The 19,277-nt window shown below is 39.4% G+C and overlaps 1 protein-coding gene across 5 annotated transcripts in view; it reads left to right on the top strand.

The window, feature by feature from the left end:
* Positions 1-17,767, top strand: part of Hectd1 (HECT domain E3 ubiquitin protein ligase 1) — a 95,332-nt gene extending 77,565 nt beyond the window's left edge. For all 5 annotated transcript variants that reach the window (XM_090345347.1, XM_090345349.1, XM_090345351.1 and 2 more), the window contains 13 exons: positions 2,106-2,160; positions 2,362-2,544; positions 3,324-3,531; positions 3,614-3,699; positions 3,817-3,944; positions 4,754-4,955; positions 7,954-8,091; positions 8,838-9,445; positions 12,665-12,743; positions 12,842-12,935; positions 14,352-14,502; positions 16,549-16,693; positions 16,802-17,767. In XM_090345347.1, the coding sequence (XP_090201473.1) occupies positions 2,106-2,160; positions 2,362-2,544; positions 3,324-3,531; positions 3,614-3,699; positions 3,817-3,944; positions 4,754-4,955; positions 7,954-8,091; positions 8,838-9,445; positions 12,665-12,743; positions 12,842-12,935; positions 14,352-14,502; positions 16,549-16,693; positions 16,802-16,939 (2,215 nt within the window). In that variant the 3' untranslated portion in view covers positions 16,940-17,767. The remainder of the gene's footprint in view (positions 1-2,105; positions 2,161-2,361; positions 2,545-3,323; positions 3,532-3,613; positions 3,700-3,816; positions 3,945-4,753; positions 4,956-7,953; positions 8,092-8,837; positions 9,446-12,664; positions 12,744-12,841; positions 12,936-14,351; positions 14,503-16,548; positions 16,694-16,801) is intronic.
* The last annotated feature ends 1,510 nt before the right edge of the window (positions 17,768-19,277 follow it).

Here is a 19,277-nt window from a genome sequence, read left to right as displayed (position 1 = left end):
TGGCAAAAAAAGAACATATCTTTTAAAGATGTAGATTTGATATGTGCTTTCTTTGCAATAATGCCAAGATTTCAAATTATAACTCAAAAGTATGGCTTTTGCTATTTTCTCATTAATTTGAAATACTAGGATACTTGGGGCCTTTTCCATTTGAGCCATGTACATGCCTCAGTCCTTTTATCTTTAGGTTGTTTAGCTAGGATTTCATTGTGCACCTGTGATGATCTGGGACTGTATTCCTTCTATATCTTTCCACATAGCTATGATTTTACAAAACTGAAATTATAGGCAGAAATCACCATGTTCAACTCTATTGATTTGAGAAGAAGCCTCACGTTTCTGCCCAGCTTGACCTCAACTATAGTCCTAAATAGTAACTGGGACAAAAAAAAATACATGTCACTATGCTTAGTCCTAATTAGTATGTTCCTTAAAATTCCTCTTTAAGATAGGCATTGTGGGTGCCAGGAGTGCTCGCCTACCATTCATGAAGCCCTGGGTTCGATTCCTCGCTACTACATACTCAGAAAAAGCCAGAAGTGGAGTTGTAGCTTGAGTGGTAGAGTGCTAGCCTTGAGCAAAAAGCATCCAAGGACCATGCCCAGGCTGAGTTCAAGCCCCGTGACTTGGGGGGGAGGGGAGGCAGGCGAAGTGGCTCACGCCTATAAACCTAGCTACTCAGGAGGCTGAGATCTGAGGATCAAGGTTTAAAGCCAGCCCTGGCACAAAAGGACCTGAGACTCTTATCTCCAATTAACCTCTGGAAAACGGAAATGGGGCTTGGCTCAAGGGTAGGGTGGTAGCCTTGAGCTGTAGAGTTCAGGGACAGAGCCCAGGCTGAATTCAAGCCCCATGACCCACAAAAAAAAAAAAAAAAGATGGGCATTGTGGAACATGAATAACAGAATTTGGGATGGTGAACCAGGAAGATCAAAAGTTTGAAAGTACATAGTAAGTTCAGTACTAGTTGACCTACATAGGAAGACCTTATCTCAAGGGATTCAGGACTGGGGATATAGATTACCTAGTTAGGTCATTTACCTCTGGCTCAGTACCCAGCAATACATCAAATATGGCTAATAAATGACGTCGTTAATGCACTTTTTTGGTGTGGGGGCGGGGGGAATGCCAATCCTGGAGCTTGAACTTGGGGCCAGCCTGGATACTGTCCCTGAGCATTTGTTCTCAAGGCTGGAGCTCTCCCACTTGAGCCACAGATCCTCTTCCAGTATCTCTTTTGGTATCTAATTAGAGGTAAGTGTCTCACAGACTTTGCTGCCTGGACTGGCTTCTCAGATGTTGACCTTTTTATTAGGTAGGATTTTACAGGTATAAGCCACCATCACCTAGCTTATATATATTTTTTTAAGAATTAGTCTTTCTGGGCACCAGTGGCTTATGCCTGAAATTCTAGCTACTCAGGAGGCTGAGATCTGAAGATTGTGTTCGAAGCCATCCTAGGCAGGACAATCCATGACTCATATCTCCAATTAACCAATATAAACAGCTGGAAGGGGAGCTGTGGCTCAAGTGGTAGAGCACTAGCTTTGTGCAAAAATCTCTGGGACAGTACACAAGCACTGAGTTCAGTCTCTAGCACCATCCCAAAAGAAAAACAATTTGAGTTTTGTTGGAAATAGCCACAAATCTTTTTATATGTAATTTTTTTGGTTAGTTGTGAGGCTTGAACTTTGGGCCTGGGCACTGTCCCTGACATCTTTGGCTCAAGGTTACTACCCTCCCCCTTGAGTCACAGCACCATTTCCGGTTTTCTGGGAGTTAACTGGAGATGACTCTTACAGACTTAGCCAGGAGTTTAGCCTAGTGATAGAGTGCTTGCCTACTGTGCATGAAGTCCCAGGTTCGATTCCTCAGTACCACTTATATAGAAAAAAACACAAATGGTGCAGCCCAAGGACAGTGCTCAGGCCCTGAGTTTAAGCCCCTGGGCTGGCAAAAAAAAAAAAAAAGCTCAGACTCCAGTGCCTAGGCTGGGTTTGAGCCATGATCCTTAGATCTCAGCCTCCTGAGTAGGATTACAGGCACGAGCCACGGCACCTGGCTTTGATATATGATTTAACATGAATAATGTCTTCATATTTTAGGATCATGTACAGAGAAATGAAGGATTCAGACAAGGAAAAGGAAAATGGAAAAATGGTAAGTTATTTTTAGATGTGTTTTTATTCTTGGCTCTTTAGCTTAAGATTTGAATTGCAGTTGGACATTTAAGTGGAAATTTGACTAATAGGGAATTTGTTTAGATTGAGTGCATGATCTTAAGGCTGTCTCAGGAGATGTATTTGAAATGTTATAGATACATAATTGGGAAAGGCCAACATTTGGTTTTTCCTGTTGTAGGGTTGCTGGTCTGTAGAGCATGTGGAACAGTACCTTGGCACTGATGAATTACCAAAGAATGACTTGATAACCTACCTGCAGAAGAATGCAGATGCCGCTTTCCTGCGCCACTGGAAATTAACTGGCACTAATAAAAGTATTAGGAAAAACAGAAATTGTTCTCAGCTCATAGCTGCGTATAAGGTATATATTTGGCATGAAAACACTGTTTTGTTTGGGAATGGCTTGTGCTTTATTTTTCAGCTTTCAAGCTTCTTCTGGGGCTGGAAATGTATGTGTATTTGCCTCACATGCTTTGCTGGGCTCTGGTTGTTCACAAATGTAATTCTAGCTACTCAAGAAGCTGATATATTAAGGATAATGGTTCAAAGCTAGCCCAGGCAGGAATGTTTAGTGAGACTCTTATTTCCAGGGCAAAAAAAAAAAACATAAGTGGAGCTGTGGCTTAGGTGGTAGAGTGCTAGCTTTGAGTAAAGAAGTTCAGGGACAGTGCCCAGGCCTTGAATTAAATTAAAAAAAAAAACAAAAACAAAAACAAAAAAAAGAGTGTGAGTTAACATTGTTAATGTTCACATGTTAAATTACTGGATTGGGGCCGGGTTAGTTTGGCCTAGTAGTTGAGTGCCTACCTGGCATGCACCAAGATCCGGGGTTTGATTCCTTGGTACCACATGCATAGAAAAAACCAGAAATGGTGTTGTGGCTCAGGTGGTAGAGCTTTAGCCTTGAGAAAGTCCAAGCTCATGCCCTGAGCTCTAAGCCCCAGGACTGGCAGGAAAGAAAAAAAATTGCTGGATTGGAGTAGTCTTTTAACTAGAACTTATGGTTGTTATATTTTTAGTTTTTACGAATATATTGCTATATTTTAAATTCCAGTCCTTTCAAATGAACACTTAATAGGAAGATTTATTGCTTTCCCTAAAAATACAATTAATGGCTCATTTTGCTAATTATTTCTTTAGGATTTTTGTGAACATGGAACGAAGTCTGGATTAAACCAGGGCACTATATCTACTCTTCAAAGTAGTGACATTCTTAATTTAACAAAAGAACAACCTCAGGCTAAAGCAGGCAATGGACAGAATTCTTGTGGAGTAGAAGATGTCCTTCAGCTTCTGCGTATTTTGTATATAGTTGCAAGTGACCCTTATTCAAGAATATCCCAAGAAGGTATGTAAGAAGCCTTGTGTTATTTCCATAGCATTTTTAAAATAAGCCAGTTTACATCTTACCCTTTATGTTAATATTACAGATGGTGATGAGCAGCCTCAGTTTATTTTTCCACCAGATGAATTTACTAGCAAAAAAATTACAACAAAAATTTTGCAGCAAATTGAGGTAATACATTCACAGGGATAAACTCTTAGTTGTTGGTCTTTTTATATTTTGTACTAATTACATAAAAGTATTGAGATTGCTTTTTAACATTAAACATGGTTTGTTGTTAAATTGCAGGAACCATTGGCTTTGGCAAGTGGTGCTCTGCCAGACTGGTGTGAACAATTAACCAGCAAGTGTCCTTTTCTAATACCTTTTGAAACTAGACAGCTTTATTTCACATGTACAGCGTTTGGTGCATCAAGGTAGGATTATACGTTTTTATGTATAAAGATTTTATGTGTTAAGACTGATACAAGCAATATTATCTTCTAATCTTATAAAGAGTTGTTTGATATTATATATGTACATATATATACATATATATACACATATATATGTGTATATATATATATATATATATACTTGCTTATGTGTGTGTGTGTGTGTGTACGTGCGTGTGTGTGTGCGTGCCAGCCGGTACTAGGCTTGAGCTCAGGGCCTGAGCACTCTCCTTGGACTTTCTCAAGGCTAGAACTACCACTTGAGCCTCAGCACCACTTCTGGCTTTTTTCTATATATGTGGTACCGAGGAATCGAACCCGGGTCTTTGTGCATGCTAGGCAAGCACTTTACCTCTAGACCAAACTCCCAGCCCCTGAGATTAAATATTTTTTTCAATTCCAGTTGGATATATACTTTCTTGTAATATTATGTATGGAATAAAAAGCTTATCTCACCTAATATTTACTGTGTAGTTCTTAGCAACTTACATAAATTATTATTTGTTAAAATTCTAATCAGTGCTAGGAACCAATGGCTCAAACTGTAATCCTATTATTTAAGAGGCTAATATCTGTGATTACTGCTTGAAGGTAGCAAAAGCCAGAAATAGAGCTATGGTTCAAGTGGTAGAGTGCTAGCCTTGAGCAGAAAAATTTAAGAACAATGCCTTAGCACTGAATTCAAGCCCTAGGACTGGCACACATATGCACAAAAGAATCCCAGCAATTTCAATCTGATGGTTAAGTTGTATATTTAGCTGTTAAATAAAGTATGCTACAATTAATTTCAGAGCAATAGTGTGGTTACAAAACCGACGTGAAGCCACTGTGGAACGAACAAGGACCACGAGCAGTGTAAGGCGAGATGATCCTGGAGAATTTAGAGTTGGTCGTCTCAAGCATGAACGAGTAAAAGTCCCTCGAGGGGAATCACTGATGGAATGGGCTGAGAATGTCATGCAAATACATGCAGATCGGAAGTCAGTTCTTGAGGTAACTTCATATAAAATAAGATTGTTTTAAGAGAGAATGGATGATATGGAACTAGCTAAAGTGTATTTTCCACTGTAGGCTGGGCTGGCAACATGGCCTAGTGGTAGAGTGCTTGCCTAGCAAACATGAAAGGATTTGATTCCTCCATACCACATATACAGAAAAAGCTGGAAGTGGCTCAAGTGGCAGAGCACTAGCCTTGAGCACAATGTGTCCAAGGACAGTGCTCAGCCCCTGAGTTCAAGCCCCAGGACTGGCAAAAAAAAAAGAAATAAAGAAAAACTTGTAAGCTAAATATGAAAAGGGATTTTTCAGTTATAGGTACATAGAGAAACCTCTTTTTTGGTGGTGTCTTTCATAGGAGCATGCTAGCCCACTACCTCTAGTCAGGAGCATTGAAGAGTATCTTTTGTCTTAAGGAGTTAAAAGTCTTGACAGTAGTCACTCATTTCTTTAAAAAGTTGGGCTGATGAATAGCACTTAGGAAAGATTCTTTCTGACAATAATGTAATATTTATCCATATATGTTATGCTGTGTTAGTAGATCATCTTCATTTTTGAATTTTGTGATACTATTTCACCTTATGCGTAGTACTTTATTATTGATCTGTACTGAGAAATGTTACTAAATGAAATTCAGTATATTAATTGTTGAGGTATTAGTGTACATATTATTAATTTTATCCTGTCTTTATTCTTTGATGAAGTATGGAACTATCTCTCCTATCAAAGATGTGAACTATCTTATTATCTTATTTGCTCTTTACATCAGGGACTGATTGTTTAGATATAATAATACTTTTGGGGGGGGCAGTCCTGGGCATTGTCCTTAGGCTTTCTCAAGGCTAGAACTCTACCACTCAAGCCACAGCACCACTTCTGGCTTTTTTCTATATATGTGGGGCCAAGGAATCGAACCCAGGCCTTTGTGCATGCTAGGCAAGCACTCTACAAGAAGGCCAAACTCTCGGCCTCTAGATACAATAATACCTTTTTAGGAAATACACAAAGCTTTATGTTTCTTTCTTTCTTTTTTTTTTTTTTTCTTTTTGTCAGTCATGGGGCTTGAACTCTGGGCCTGGGCATTGTCCCTGATCTCTTCAACTCAAGGATACCACCTTATCCCTTGAGATATAGCGCCACTTCCAGTTTTCTAGTGGTTAATTGGAGATAAGAGTCTCACAGACTTTAATGTCTGGGCTGGCTTTGAACCGTGATCCTCAGATCTCAACCTCTTAAGTAGCTAGGATTACAGGTGAGAACCACAGATCCTGGCTTGTTTTTCCTCTCCATATACAAGTTTTCTTTGCCTGTGTCTTTTTTTTTCTCCAACCATTTTTTATATATATATAATATATATTATATATTTTTTTTATTTTTATTTTTTTTTTGTGGCAGTCCTGGGCCTTGAACACAGGGCCTGGCCTGCATACTGTTCTTGGACTTTTTCCTCAAGGGTAGCCCTCTCCCACTTGAGCCATAGCCCCACTTCTGGCTTTTCTATGTATGTGGAACTGAGGAATTGAACCCAAGTCTTCATGCATACTAGGCAAGCACTCTACCACTAGGCCAGACTCCCTCCCTAACACTAACATTTTTCTAACTTAAATAATCCTCACTTAAAAAATTACCAAATGGGGGCCGGGAGATTGGCCTAGTGGTAGAGTGGTAGAGGGCTTGAAGAAAGTGCTCAGGCCCTGTGATCAAGCCCAGGACTGGCAAGATAAATACATACATACATACATACATACATACATACATACATGAATAAAATTGAACAAGGTAAATTATGGATAAATACCTTTAAAGGAAGTATTTAAAGTAATGCATGAAGACACAGGTTAAAAAAATCTGTACACTGGGGCCAGGAGTTTAGCCTACTGGTAGAGTGCTTGCCTGGCAGGCACGAAGACTGGATTCAATTCCTCAGTACCACATGCATAGAAAAAGTCAGTACCAGGCCAGTGGTGGCTCAGGAAGCTGAGATCTGAGGATCAAAGTTCAAAGCCAGCCCGGGCACAAAAGGACCTGAGACTCTTATCTCCAGTAACCTCTTAGAGAATGGGAATTCAGGCTTGGCTCAATGGTAGGGTGGTAGCTGATAGCCGTGAGCTGAAGAGCCCAGGGACAACGCCTAGGCCCAGGGCTAGAGCGGTAGCCTTGAGCTGAAGAGCTCTGGGACAGTGCCCAGGCTGAGTTTAAAGCTCCATGACTCACAAAAAGAAAGAAAGGAGAGGGGCGGGGGAGAGGGGGAGAGGTGGAGGGGAGAGGAAGGAGTGAGTCAGAAGTGATGCTGCTGTGGCTCAAGTGGTAGAGCTCTAGCCTTGAGAAAGCCCAAGGGCAGTACTCAGCACCTGAGTTCAAGCCCCAGGACTGCCCCCCCCCAAAAAAAAAATATCTACACTTACCACTTTTTCAAATGATTCAACTTCTTTATTTGAGGCATTATTTCCTTCAGTGTAAAAATAACTACTTTGCAGAGATAAGAGAAGCTGTTAAGATATGAACAGTGATTGCTTATAATACTGTACTTATTATTGTGCAACAAAAAGCATACCATTAACTGACATGTGAGAAATTTGGCAAGAATTAAGTTGTTTAGAGGGGGTAACAGTGTTTATAAAGCAATGTACTAATTCCCTTATTTTTGTAACTGTAACCTCCTTGTTTATCACCTTTATAATAAATTTAAAAATTGCTTAAACCCAGGGTGGCTATAATCCTATAATCCTAGCTACTCTGGAGGCTGAGATCTGAGGATTAAGGTTCAAAGCCAGCCAGGGCACAAAAGGACTTGAAATTCTTCTCCAGTTAACCTCTAGTAAACCTGAAGTGAGGCTTGGCTCGAGGGTAGGTTGGTAGCCTTGAGCTGAAGAGCTCAGGGACAGCATCTAGGCCAAGTTCAAGCCCTGTGACCCACCCACCCACCCCCCAAAAAAATTGCTTAAATATACACTTCAAGTTTACTATTTTACATCATTATTTGTTCGTTCTTTAGGTTGAATTTTTAGGAGAAGAAGGAACTGGCTTGGGACCCACATTAGAGTTTTATGCTCTAGTGGCAGCAGAATTCCAGAGAACTGATTTGGGAGCTTGGCTTTGTGATGATAACTTTCCAGATGATGAATCTCGTCAAGTAAGACTTGGCATTTTGTGGTTTGAGTTGTAATTCCTTTTGAAAAGTGTTAACAATGCAATAATTACACTTTTGGAATATAAGTCAATTTGAGTAATCTTTACATTAAAAGTACTTCTAAAGTGGGGCTGGGAGTATGGCCTAGCAGTAGAGTGCTTGCCTAGCATGCCCGAAGCCCTGGGTTCAATTCCTTGGTACCACATACACAGAAAAACCTGGAAGTGGTGTTGTGGCTAAAGTGGCAGAGTGCTAGCCTAGAGTAAAAAATGCTCAAGGACAGAGCCCAGGCCCTGAGTTCAAGCGCCAGGACTGGCAAAAGGAAAAAGAAAAAGTATTTCTGAAGAATAAAATTTTTGAACTAGCCAGGTACAGTGGCTTACTTCTATAATCCTAATTGATCAGAAGGCTGAGATCTGAGGATTGCAGTTCAAAGCCAACCCAGAAACTAAAGTCAGTGAGACACTTATCTCCAATTAACCACTAGAAAACCTGAAGTGGCACTGTGACTTAAGGGGTAGGGTGGTAATCTTGAGCTGAAGAGCTTAGGGACAGCACCCATCCCCAAAGTTCAAGTCCCATGACCTACCAAAAAAAAAATGTTTTTGACCTGTTGTATATGTGGGAGTGTATGGGTGTATATATACCTTTAGAAGAAATATAATGTTTATGTACTTTTTTTATGGTAATGAAAAAGCTTACTTATTCTTGCCTTTTAATTTTTTTACTTTTCCTTCCTAAAAAACTAGGTGGATCTTGGAGGTGGATTGAAACCTCCTGGTTACTATGTACAGAGATCGTGTGGACTGTTCACAGCACCATTTCCTCAAGATAGTGATGAGCTTGAAAGGATCACAAAACTCTTTCATTTCCTTGGGATTTTCTTGGCTAAATGTATTCAAGACAATAGACTTGTGGATTTACCTATTTCTAAGCCCTTCTTTAAACTTATGTGTATGGGTGACATTAAAAGCAATATGAGTAAACTGATTTATGAATCACGAGGTGATAGAGACTTACACTGCACTGAAAGTCAGTCTGAAGCTTCTACAGAAGAAGGCCATGATTCACTCTCAGTAGGAAGCTTTGAAGAGGATTCAAAATCCGAATTTATTCTTGATCCCCCTAAGCCCAAACCCCCAGCTTGGTTTAATGGAATTTTAACTTGGGAAGACTTTGAACTTGTAAACCCACACAGAGCTAGATTTTTAAAAGAAATTAAGGACCTTGCTATCAAGAGACGGCAGATTTTAAGCAACAAAAGTCTTTCTGAGGATGAGAAGAACACAAAATTACAGGAATTAGTACTGAAGAATCCATCAGGTTCTGGTCCTCCACTTAGCATAGAGGATTTAGGGTGAGTATATATCTCGTTTGAATAATCAAACCTGTGAAAAATTAAGTGACTTTTCGGATATGTTAAAGTTTATTTCTTGGGCCTGGAAGGTGGCCTAGTGGTGGCCTAGAGTGCTTGCCTAGCATGCACGAAGACCCAGGTTTGATTCCTCAGTACCACATACATAGAAAATGTCAGAAGTGGTGCTGTGGCTCAAGTGGTAGAACTCTAGCCTTGAGAAAGCCCAGGGACAGTGGCCAGGTTCTGAGTTCAAGCCCCAGGTCTTATATCTATATCTATAGATATATAGATATATAGATATATATCTTGCTGGACACAAATAGTTCACCTATAATCCTATCTGTTCAGGGGGATTAGATTTAAGGATTGTAGTTCCGAGCCAGCTCAAGCAGGACAGACAGTCTATGAGACTCTTATCTCCAATTAATCACCAAAAAGCCAGAAGTGGAGCTGTGACTCAAGTGTTGGAATGCTAGCTCCTAGACAACACCCAGACCCAGAGCTCAAGCCTTAGGACAGGCTGAAAAACAATTTTTTGTTTGCTGGGCCACATCTGTAATGCTAGCTACTCAGGAGGCTGAGATCTGAGGATCACTGTTCAAAGGCAGCCTGGGAACTAAAAAGTCCTTGAGACTCTTATCTCCTATTAATCACCAGAGAACCAGAAGTAGTACTGTGGTTCAAGTGGTAGGGCAGTAGCCTTGAGCTGAAGAGCTTAGGGACAGCACCCATCCCCAAAGTTCAAGTCCCACGACCTACCAAAAAAAAAAGTTTTGCATTGTATAAAAGACTGTAGACTTGAAACATTTTGATGAATCAGCTAAAATGTATGACTTTGTATAGCATAGCTCCAAAGCAGTTGGTTGGTCTGGAAGTCTCTTTCTCCAAATTATTGTATCTGTTTTGGTAAAATTCTTTCAGTTTATATTCATGTAATTATTATACTTAAAGTGTAGTCTCGTAAGTTTTGGGTTACTTTCAATGTTTTTTTTTTTCTTGTGTTTTTTTGTGTGTGTGGTTTTTTTTGTTTTGTTTTGTTTTTTGCTGCTAGTCCTTGGGGTTGAACTTGGGGTCTGGGCACTGTCCCTGAGGTTTTTGCTCAAGGCTATCTATCACTCTACCACCTCAGCCATAGCTGTACTTCTGGCCTTTTGGTGGTAGATTAGAGATCCAGATCTTAGCTTCCTGATTGTCTACGGTTAAGACTTGAGCCATGGCCTTCTGGCTTATGATTTTGTCTTAATGTTTCCTGATTAGCAAATTCTATCTGATAAATGGTTGTACAGTCTTTGTCTTCAATCACGTGTTTTAGCAATATACCACATGTACTAAGGGTGTTTCACAAAACTATAAAGGAGGTAAAATTTTTGGTATCTTCTTGTATCTTTTTTTTTTTTTTTTTTTTTTTTTTTGCCAGTCCTGGGCTTGAGCTCAGGGCCTGAGCACTGTCCTTGGACTTTCTCAAGGCTAGAGCTCTACCACTTGAGCCTCAGCATCACTTCTGGCATTTTTTTCTATGTATGTGGTACCGAGGAATTGAACACGGGTCTTTGTGCATGCTAAGCAAGCACTCAACCACTAGGCCAAACTCCTGGCCCCATCTTTTTGTTTTTAAGTGCAGTAAAATATTCTACAGGTTTGGAGTAATAGACTTATGCCAATAAAGTAGGTATGCAGTAAGCTCAACAATCCATTTGTAAGTATGTTACATATTTGTACAAAAAAAGTGTCTAATGCCTGGCACCAGTGTTTCACACTTGTAATCCTAGTACTTAGGAAGCTGAGATCTGAGGATTGAGGTTCAAAACCAGTCTGGGCAGAAAAGTCTGTGAGACTCTTACCTCCAATTCAAGCCCCATGAGTGACTCCCCCCCCCAAAAAAAAAAGTCTTACATGGCTTTACCATTATTTGCCGTAAAATAATCTTTAGCTTAATTATTTTGTTACACGAGGGAGAAGATAGTGGGTTCGTTGTAATGTTTGCAAAACCAAACAGCTTTGAGAAACTGGCCTAGTAGTTTCTGTGTATAAGATGGAAGCTGGGTACCATAGCTTACACCTGTAATTCTAGCTACTCGGGCTGAGAATTGTGGTTCAAAGCCAACCCAGGCACTAAAGTCTGTGAGACTCTTACCTTCAATGAACCACCAGGAAACCTGACGTGACACTGTGGTTCAAGGGGTAGGATGGTAGCCTTGAGATGAAGAGCTCAGGGACATCATCCAGGCCCAGAGTTAAGACCTTCACAACTGACCCCCCCCACCAAAAAAAAATTAAAATCTGCCTGGTGGCAGAGTGCTTGCCTAACATGCACAAAGACCCCGGTTTGATTCCTTGGGACCACATACATGGAAAAAAGCCGGAAGTAGTGCTGTGGCTCAAGTGGCAGAGCTCTAGCCTTGAGAAAGCCAGGCCCTGAGTTCAAGGCCCAGGACTGGCAAAACAAAAAACAAAAAAACCCTAAAATCTTGTCTCAGTCAACCACCAGTGGTTTATGCCTGGAATCTTAGTTACTCAGAGGCTGAGATCTGTAGATAGTGCTTTAAAGTCAGCCCAATTAGGAAAGTCCATGAGACTTTATCACCAAAAAGCAGAAGTGGAAATATTGCTCAAGTAGATGTTAGCCACCAATACTGGCGCCAAAAGAAAAAATAATTTTTTGCCTCATTTTCCCAACCCCTAACACTGTAAATTAAGGAAAGTATCAAGCCTGTGGCTTACACATGTAATTCTTGCTACTCAGGATCTGAGATCTGAGGATCATAGTTCAAAACTATCCCAGGCAGGAAAGTCTATGGGATTCTTATATTCAGTTAACTATCAAAAGGCTGGAATTGGGGCCGGGAATTTGGCTTAGTGGTAGAGTGCTTGCCTAGCATGCACAAAGACCTGGGTTTGATTCCTCAGTACTACATCTATAGAAAAGGCTAGAAGTGGTGCTATAGCTCAAGTTGTAGAGCTCTTGTCTTGAGAAAGTGCAAGGATAATGCTCAGTCCCTGAGTATAAGCCCAATGTCTAGGGCAGGGGGGGGAGGGGAGCTGGAATTGGACCGGTGGCTCAAATGATAGAGCACTATCCTTGAGCAAAAGGTCCAGGGTGGCATCTATGCCTTGACTTGAAGCCTCAAGATTTCACAGTAAACAGCAGTTGTGCTGAATGTCAGTTAATCTTTTTTCTTTCTTTCTTTTCTTTTCTTTTTTTTTTTTTTTGGTCTTCAGATTAAATTTCCAGTTTTGCCCTTCCTCTAGAATATATGGGTTTACAGCTGTGGATCTCAAGCCAAGTGGTGAAGATGAGGTAAGTTGAGTTTACTAGTTTAATGAAGCTAGTTACATGAGCTGTTGCTGAAATAATGCTAAAGTATTTATAATAACACATGATTTTTTCCTTTTTAGATGATAACAATGGATAATGCAGAAGAATATGTGGATTTGATGTTTGACTTTTGTATGCATACAGGTATTCAGAAACAGATGGAAGCCTTCAGAGGTAATTTTTTTTTTTTGCCAGTCCTGGGCTTGAGCGCAGGGCCTGAGCACTGTCCTTGGACTTTCTCAAGGCTAGAGCTCTACCACTTGAGCCTCAGCACCACTTCTGGCTTTTTTCTATGTATGTGGTACTGAGGAATTGAACCTGGGTCTTCATGAATGCTAGGCAAGCACTCTACCACTAGGTCAAACTCCCGGTCCCCTTCAGAGATAATTTTGAAGGATAATAATCCATTGCCAGTGAAACAATTGAGAATAAGAGTAATATTGCTGTTGATCACTAAATTTGCCTCCTAGTTTCTTGTCCTCTAGATAATTAGGTCCTACAGGCAAGTGATAGGGATCTTTTTTTTCCTCCAAGGATCATTTGCATATTCGTAACATTGTTATGACCATACAGAATTATCAATACAGGGAGGCAGGCTGTGTGAGCATTGACTGTGTGTATGTCCTCTTACATACCAAATGATTTCTTTCATGGCCCTTGGATAGTCCTTCCCCACCCCTGAATATCAAGTGAAGAAATCAAGTGGTAAATCACTTTTGAAAACATGAATATAACATTGACTGCTTTTATGACACAGAGCTGTGAGTACCTAGTTATTACTTTGAAGAATTTGGCTGTTAGCTGGGTGTCAGTGGCTCAGGTATCTAGTCTTAGTTACTCAGGAGGGTGAGCTCTGAAGATCATAGTTTGAAGCCAGTTTGTGCAGCAGAGTCTGTGACATTCTTCAAGAAGTGGAGCTGTGGTAGAGAGCCACTGCCAGCCTTGAATAAAAATGTTCAAGGAGAGGACCCTAGGACAAGAAGGAGATGGAGGAGAAGGAGGATTTGGCTATTATTGACAATAAGTATTTTTTTTTCCTAATTTATTGTTTTAGAGGTAATCACAACAGGTATTATCATAGTTCACATTTTGAGCATTTTGATCATACATATATGATACCATGCTATGGTGACATATATATCTGGATAATGGATGGATAGATGGACACACAGGCAGTCAAGCAGACAGACAATCTGTATATAGATAGGTTTCTTTGTGTGTCTGGGGTGTCACATTTTGATCTTATCATATTTGGTTTTGGTTTTGGTGGCACTAGGGATTGAACCAAGGGCCTTGCATAAACTAGGCTAGTACTCTACCAGTGAGCTACATCACTACATCCTAAACAGAGATTTATATCTTAAATCCCCAGAACTTTTATTTTTTAAGGTATTTTGATTTTGTTTATTCAAACATTGATTTTTCTTCCAGTTTCTCTCTACTTAGATGATGATGAATAGTTTTGTTTGATTTTAAAATTTGGTACTTTGTAATAATAACTTAGAAACTAAGTTGTGTTTCTTTTTTTGTGTTTTTATGACATATATATATATATATGTATGTGTGTGTGTGTGTGTTTGTGTAATCTAGATGGATTTAATAAAGTTTTTCCAATGGAGAAATTAAGTTCCTTCAGCCATGAGGAAGTCCAGATGATTCTTTGTGGAAACCAGTCACCTTCCTGGGCAGCAGAAGATATTATCAATTACACTGAACCTAAGCTAGGTTATACACGTGACAGGTATGTGTTGGTAATTTCCCAGGATACAAAATTATAGCCAGTGCTTTAATGATGGTTTTGTTTGTTTTTTTTTTTTTGGTCAGTCCTGGGGCTTGAACTCTGGGCGTGCATGGGCACTGTCCCTGAACTCTTCAGCTCAATGCTACTGCCCTACCCCTGGTGCCACAGTGCTAATGGAGATAAGAGTCACTCAGTCACTAGAAGTGGTCTGTAGCTCACAGGTAGGGCGGTTGCCTTGAGCTATAGAGCTTAGAGACAGCACAAAGGCCCAGAGGTCAAGCCCTATGACCCACTAAAAAAAAAAAGCCAGCCTGGGCAGAAAAAAAATTTTTAAGACTTTCGCAGTAACCCTTACCTAATGTGGGAGTTATGTGCCAAAGACCCCTAAAATAGGTGAAAAGTCTGCAAAATAGCAGTGTTGGATAGTTGTCCCTCTCTAATTTTGGTTCACTTATTGCTACTTGGCACATTTTCACCCATCTGTCTCTGGATCAGTACATTTTGTTGTCACTGTTTTTATTTTATTGTTGGGATAATGTATAGAAGGGTTACAGTTACATTCATCAAGTAGTAGGTACATTACTTCTCGTACATTGATACCCCTTTGTTTACATTTTTTAAAAACCCATGATACAGTGAATAGTAATGAGTAAACCATGATATAGTGAGAGATAACTATATTTACAGTTAACCACTGAAAAGCCAAAAGTAGAGCAGGAGCTCAAGGGGTAGAGCACCATCTTTGAACAAAAAAGCTAGTACACATTTTTTTTTTTAAAAAAAAAAAACCTTGCTAAATTATAAACACTTAGATTATATTGTGTAAATGTTAAAAGGCTTTTTTTTTTAATTCAAGTATAAGTACACAAAAGAATTTACACAGCTTAAGAGAATATCACAAAATTAACATACCTTTATACATGGTATCCAGAATAAAAGACAAGTTCAAAAGTCTTTCCTATCATGTTTTCTAGTATTTAAATAACTATCACTTGGTAAATTTGCTTTTGAACTTTAATAAGTGATATCATGTAGCTTATAATCTTTATATCTGATTTATTTTATCAGTACAATTATGATACTGATCTATTGTGTGTACATTTCAAGTATGCTTTGATAGATTGAGCCTTATTTGGATTAATTGTACAAATTAATCTTGGCTTTATGTGATTTTCTAAGTTTGTTACAGGTTAGATCTTAGTTTTCAACTCCTATTATTTGTGAAAGTGCAAGACAATGGGGCCGGGAGTTTGGCCTAGTGGATAAAGTGCTTGCCTAGCATGCATGAAGACCCAGGTTTGATTCCTTGGTACCACATACATAGAAAAAAGCCAGAAGTGGTGCTGAGGCTCAAGTAGTAGAGCTCTAGCCTTGAGAAAGTCCAAGGATAGTGCTCAGGCCCTGAGCCTAAGCCCAGGACTGGCAAAAAAAAAAAAGTGCAAGACAGTTTTTTGACTTTTTTTTTTTTTTTTTTTGTCAGTTGTGGGGCTCTAGTCCTGAGCACAGTCCCTGTGCTCTTCAGGTCAAAGCTAGCACTCTACCAATAGAGCCACACAATTTCTCAGTATCACATATATAGAAAAGCTGGAAATGATGCTGTGGCTCAAGTGGTAGAGCTCTAGCCTTGAAAGCCCAGGGACAGTGCTCGGGCCCTTAGTTCAGTCTCCAGGGACCAAAAAGAAAAAGTGTATCATGAACTTTTGTGCCCAGATTGGCTTTGAACTGTGATCCTCAGATCTGAACCTTCTGTGTAGCAACTATTATAGGCCACCAGTGCCTGGCTCTTTGGAATATTTTTTTTTTTTTTTTTTTGCCAGTCCTGGGCTTGAACTCAGGGCCTGGGTACTATCCTTGGACACTTTTTGCTCTTTGACATTTTTAAAGCAGCTTGAAACAACACATTTCCTGTGTACTAATAGTCTTGTTCTTTTGAATGTAGAACTTGTTTGGGACATGGAGTTATTGCTGGCCTACAAAATAAGCACAATTTCTTTTTTCATTTAAATTTGCTGTAAAATCAACATTACTCTACTTTTCTTCCGTTAGCCCTGGTTTCCTGAGGTTTGTGAGGGTTTTATGTGGCATGTCTTCAGATGAGAGGAAAGCATTCCTGCAGTTTACCACCGGTTGTTCAACTCTACCCCCAGGCGGACTGGCTAACCTTCATCCCAGACTCACAGTTGTACGAAAGGTACAAACTAGCTAGTGGGAATCCAAATGGTATTTGGTTATTTTAGGACTGAAAGGAAGAAAAAATAATTAAACCCATGGTGTATTCTATTATTTTCATTTTTTGTAGGTTGATGCTACTGATGCAAGCTATCCATCAGTCAATACATGTGTGCATTATCTTAAGTTGCCTGAATATTCTTCTGAGGAGATAATGAGAGAACGATTGCTAGCTGCTACAATGGAGAAAGGCTTTCATCTCAATTGAGTTCTGAAGTAAAATGGGAGTCATCAGAGACTTAAAATTCTAGTGAAGCCTCTTGTGTTTGTGTGCAGAAAAGTGTGATCCTCCACACTAATGACACTTGCCTTTTATCCCACCATTAAGGCTTTAAGACATGTGGAATAAGTTTGTTAGCTGCTAATGACAAAAAAAAAAAAAAATCCTTTACCCAGCCAGCAGGTATATTGCACAGGACAGGACACTGTGTTGATTCACAAGGGCTCATGTGACTGGAAAAGATGATCCCACTCACTCGACTGTTCCAAAGAGCAGCTTCTCAGATCTTCAGTGTTCACTGGTAAATTTCTAACAGTGTATTTGTGTAAAGTTTGTTATTTCATATTCCATACACTACAGTTGTCATCACTGATCCCCCATTTTGCTGACTTTTAAACTACTTCATCAAAAATCCTGCTTCCTTAAGACAGAGAGAGTTAATGAGCATCTCAAGCTTTTTCTTTTCCTTTTTAATGATGCCTGCACTATCAGAGTATTCTAGTGTTCTCTCTTTTGTTTGGCATATAATCATGCACAACCTTTTTATTTCTTTGAGGTGGGAGTATATTTTTATTTCCTAAATGACATACTATAAAGATCAAATTCTTAAGTGTGTTTGTGCAGCTCAAAAATAAGAGATGTATTAAGGGAGGGGGAAACACTGGTCTAGGTGCAAGGCACACTTGAAGCAAGTTTTATGTTTGGTTGTATTTTCTTTGTATATTATAAACATTTATTTAAACTTGTTGCAGTTTGAAATAAATTTCCAAAATGTATGCTCAACAATAATCATTAAAATGTTTGCAGCGTACAAAACTGTGTCATGTGACTATTTCACTGGAGTCATCAGGCCTAAGAGGAGCTTAACCAGATACTTTTCATTTTGAATTACTCAAATTTAGTTTTCTGATATTAAAATGTGTTTTTATAGAAAATACTAGAATTTATATTCACATACTTTTGATCCATCTGCTATTGCATAGAAATCTTCAGTTACAATGTATTGTCCCTAAGCTTCTTTTGCTCAAGTATAGTACTCTATCACTTGAGCCATAGCTTACTTCCAGCTTTTTTTCCTTTTTTGTTAGTTGTGGATCTTAACCTTGGCACCTAGGCATTGTCCCTGAGCTTTTTCACTTTTATGCTCAAAGGTAACACTTTGAGCCACAGCACCACTTGTAGTTCTCTGGTGGTTAATTGGAGAAAAGTGTCTCATAGACTTTTTTGTCCCAGCTGACTTCCAACTTTGATAATCAGATCTCACTAAGTCTCCTGAGTAGCTAGGATTACTAGAATGAGCCTTGGCACCTGGCTGATAAGCTTTTTAAAACAGCTCACCTGGGGCTGGGAGTTTGGCCTAGTGGTAGAGTGCTTGCCTAGCATGCACAAAGACCCGAGTTCGATTCCTCAGTACCACATGCATAGAAAAAAGCTGGAAGTGGTGCTGAGGCTCAAGTGGTAGAGCTCTAGCCTTGAGAAAGTCCAAGGACAGGGCTCAGGCCCTGAGCTCAACCCCAGGACTGGGCAAAAAAAAAAAAAAAAAAAAAAAAAACCAGCTCATTTATTTACCATTGGATCTGCAGAGAGGTAGAAATCTGAGATTGAGAATGATTTACATGGGGTTGGAGGCATGGCTTAAGTGTAGAGCACCAGCCAATGAGCAAAAGCAAGTGTCAGATATTAATTTTGAGTCCTAGTGTCAGACAAAAAAGACAGCAATGTTTTTCATATTTTGGCATGGAAAGAAACCACCAGGATATTTGTTTCCTGATCTTACATGAGGAATTGTATTTCCATTTTCCATAGCCTTACTGTTACCATAGCTGTGCATAAAGAAATGTAACAAGGCCTGATGTTCGTGAGGGCACTAAAAGCATGTTTGAAATTGCCCAGTAGTTACATTTGAAGAGATAACTTCCACTACAGTCAATGATTTGAGTATGTTGTCCCTGAGTATTCTAGAGAACTGGTTGCTGAGATACTCCTATGACCTTCATAGCAAAATCTAAGGATGTTCCAATCTCTTATGTAAAATGGCATAACACTTGCACATAGCCTATCCATATTTTCCTCCATAATTTAAGTCATCTCATTATCTATAATTTGAATCTACATATAGGGAAACAAAGAATATGGAGGGCCAACCATATATTTGTTTGCCTAAAAATGTTACAATTATATAATCTGAGATAACTTTTAAATATTTTATTGTCAGTGTCAGCTCCATGAGACACTTAAAATTTAAAATCTAATACCAGTATTTACTTTTTTTTTTTTTTTTTTTTGCCAGTCCTGGGCTTGAGCTCAGGTCCTGAGTATTGTCCTT

This window comes from Megascapheus bottae, chromosome 14 (assembly GCF_031878675.1).
Source record: "Megascapheus bottae isolate mThoBot1 chromosome 14, mThoBot2.hap1, whole genome shotgun sequence".
Taxonomy (NCBI): Eukaryota; Metazoa; Chordata; class Mammalia; order Rodentia; family Geomyidae; genus Megascapheus; species Megascapheus bottae.
This window is presented reverse-complemented; position numbering and strand designations above follow the sequence as displayed.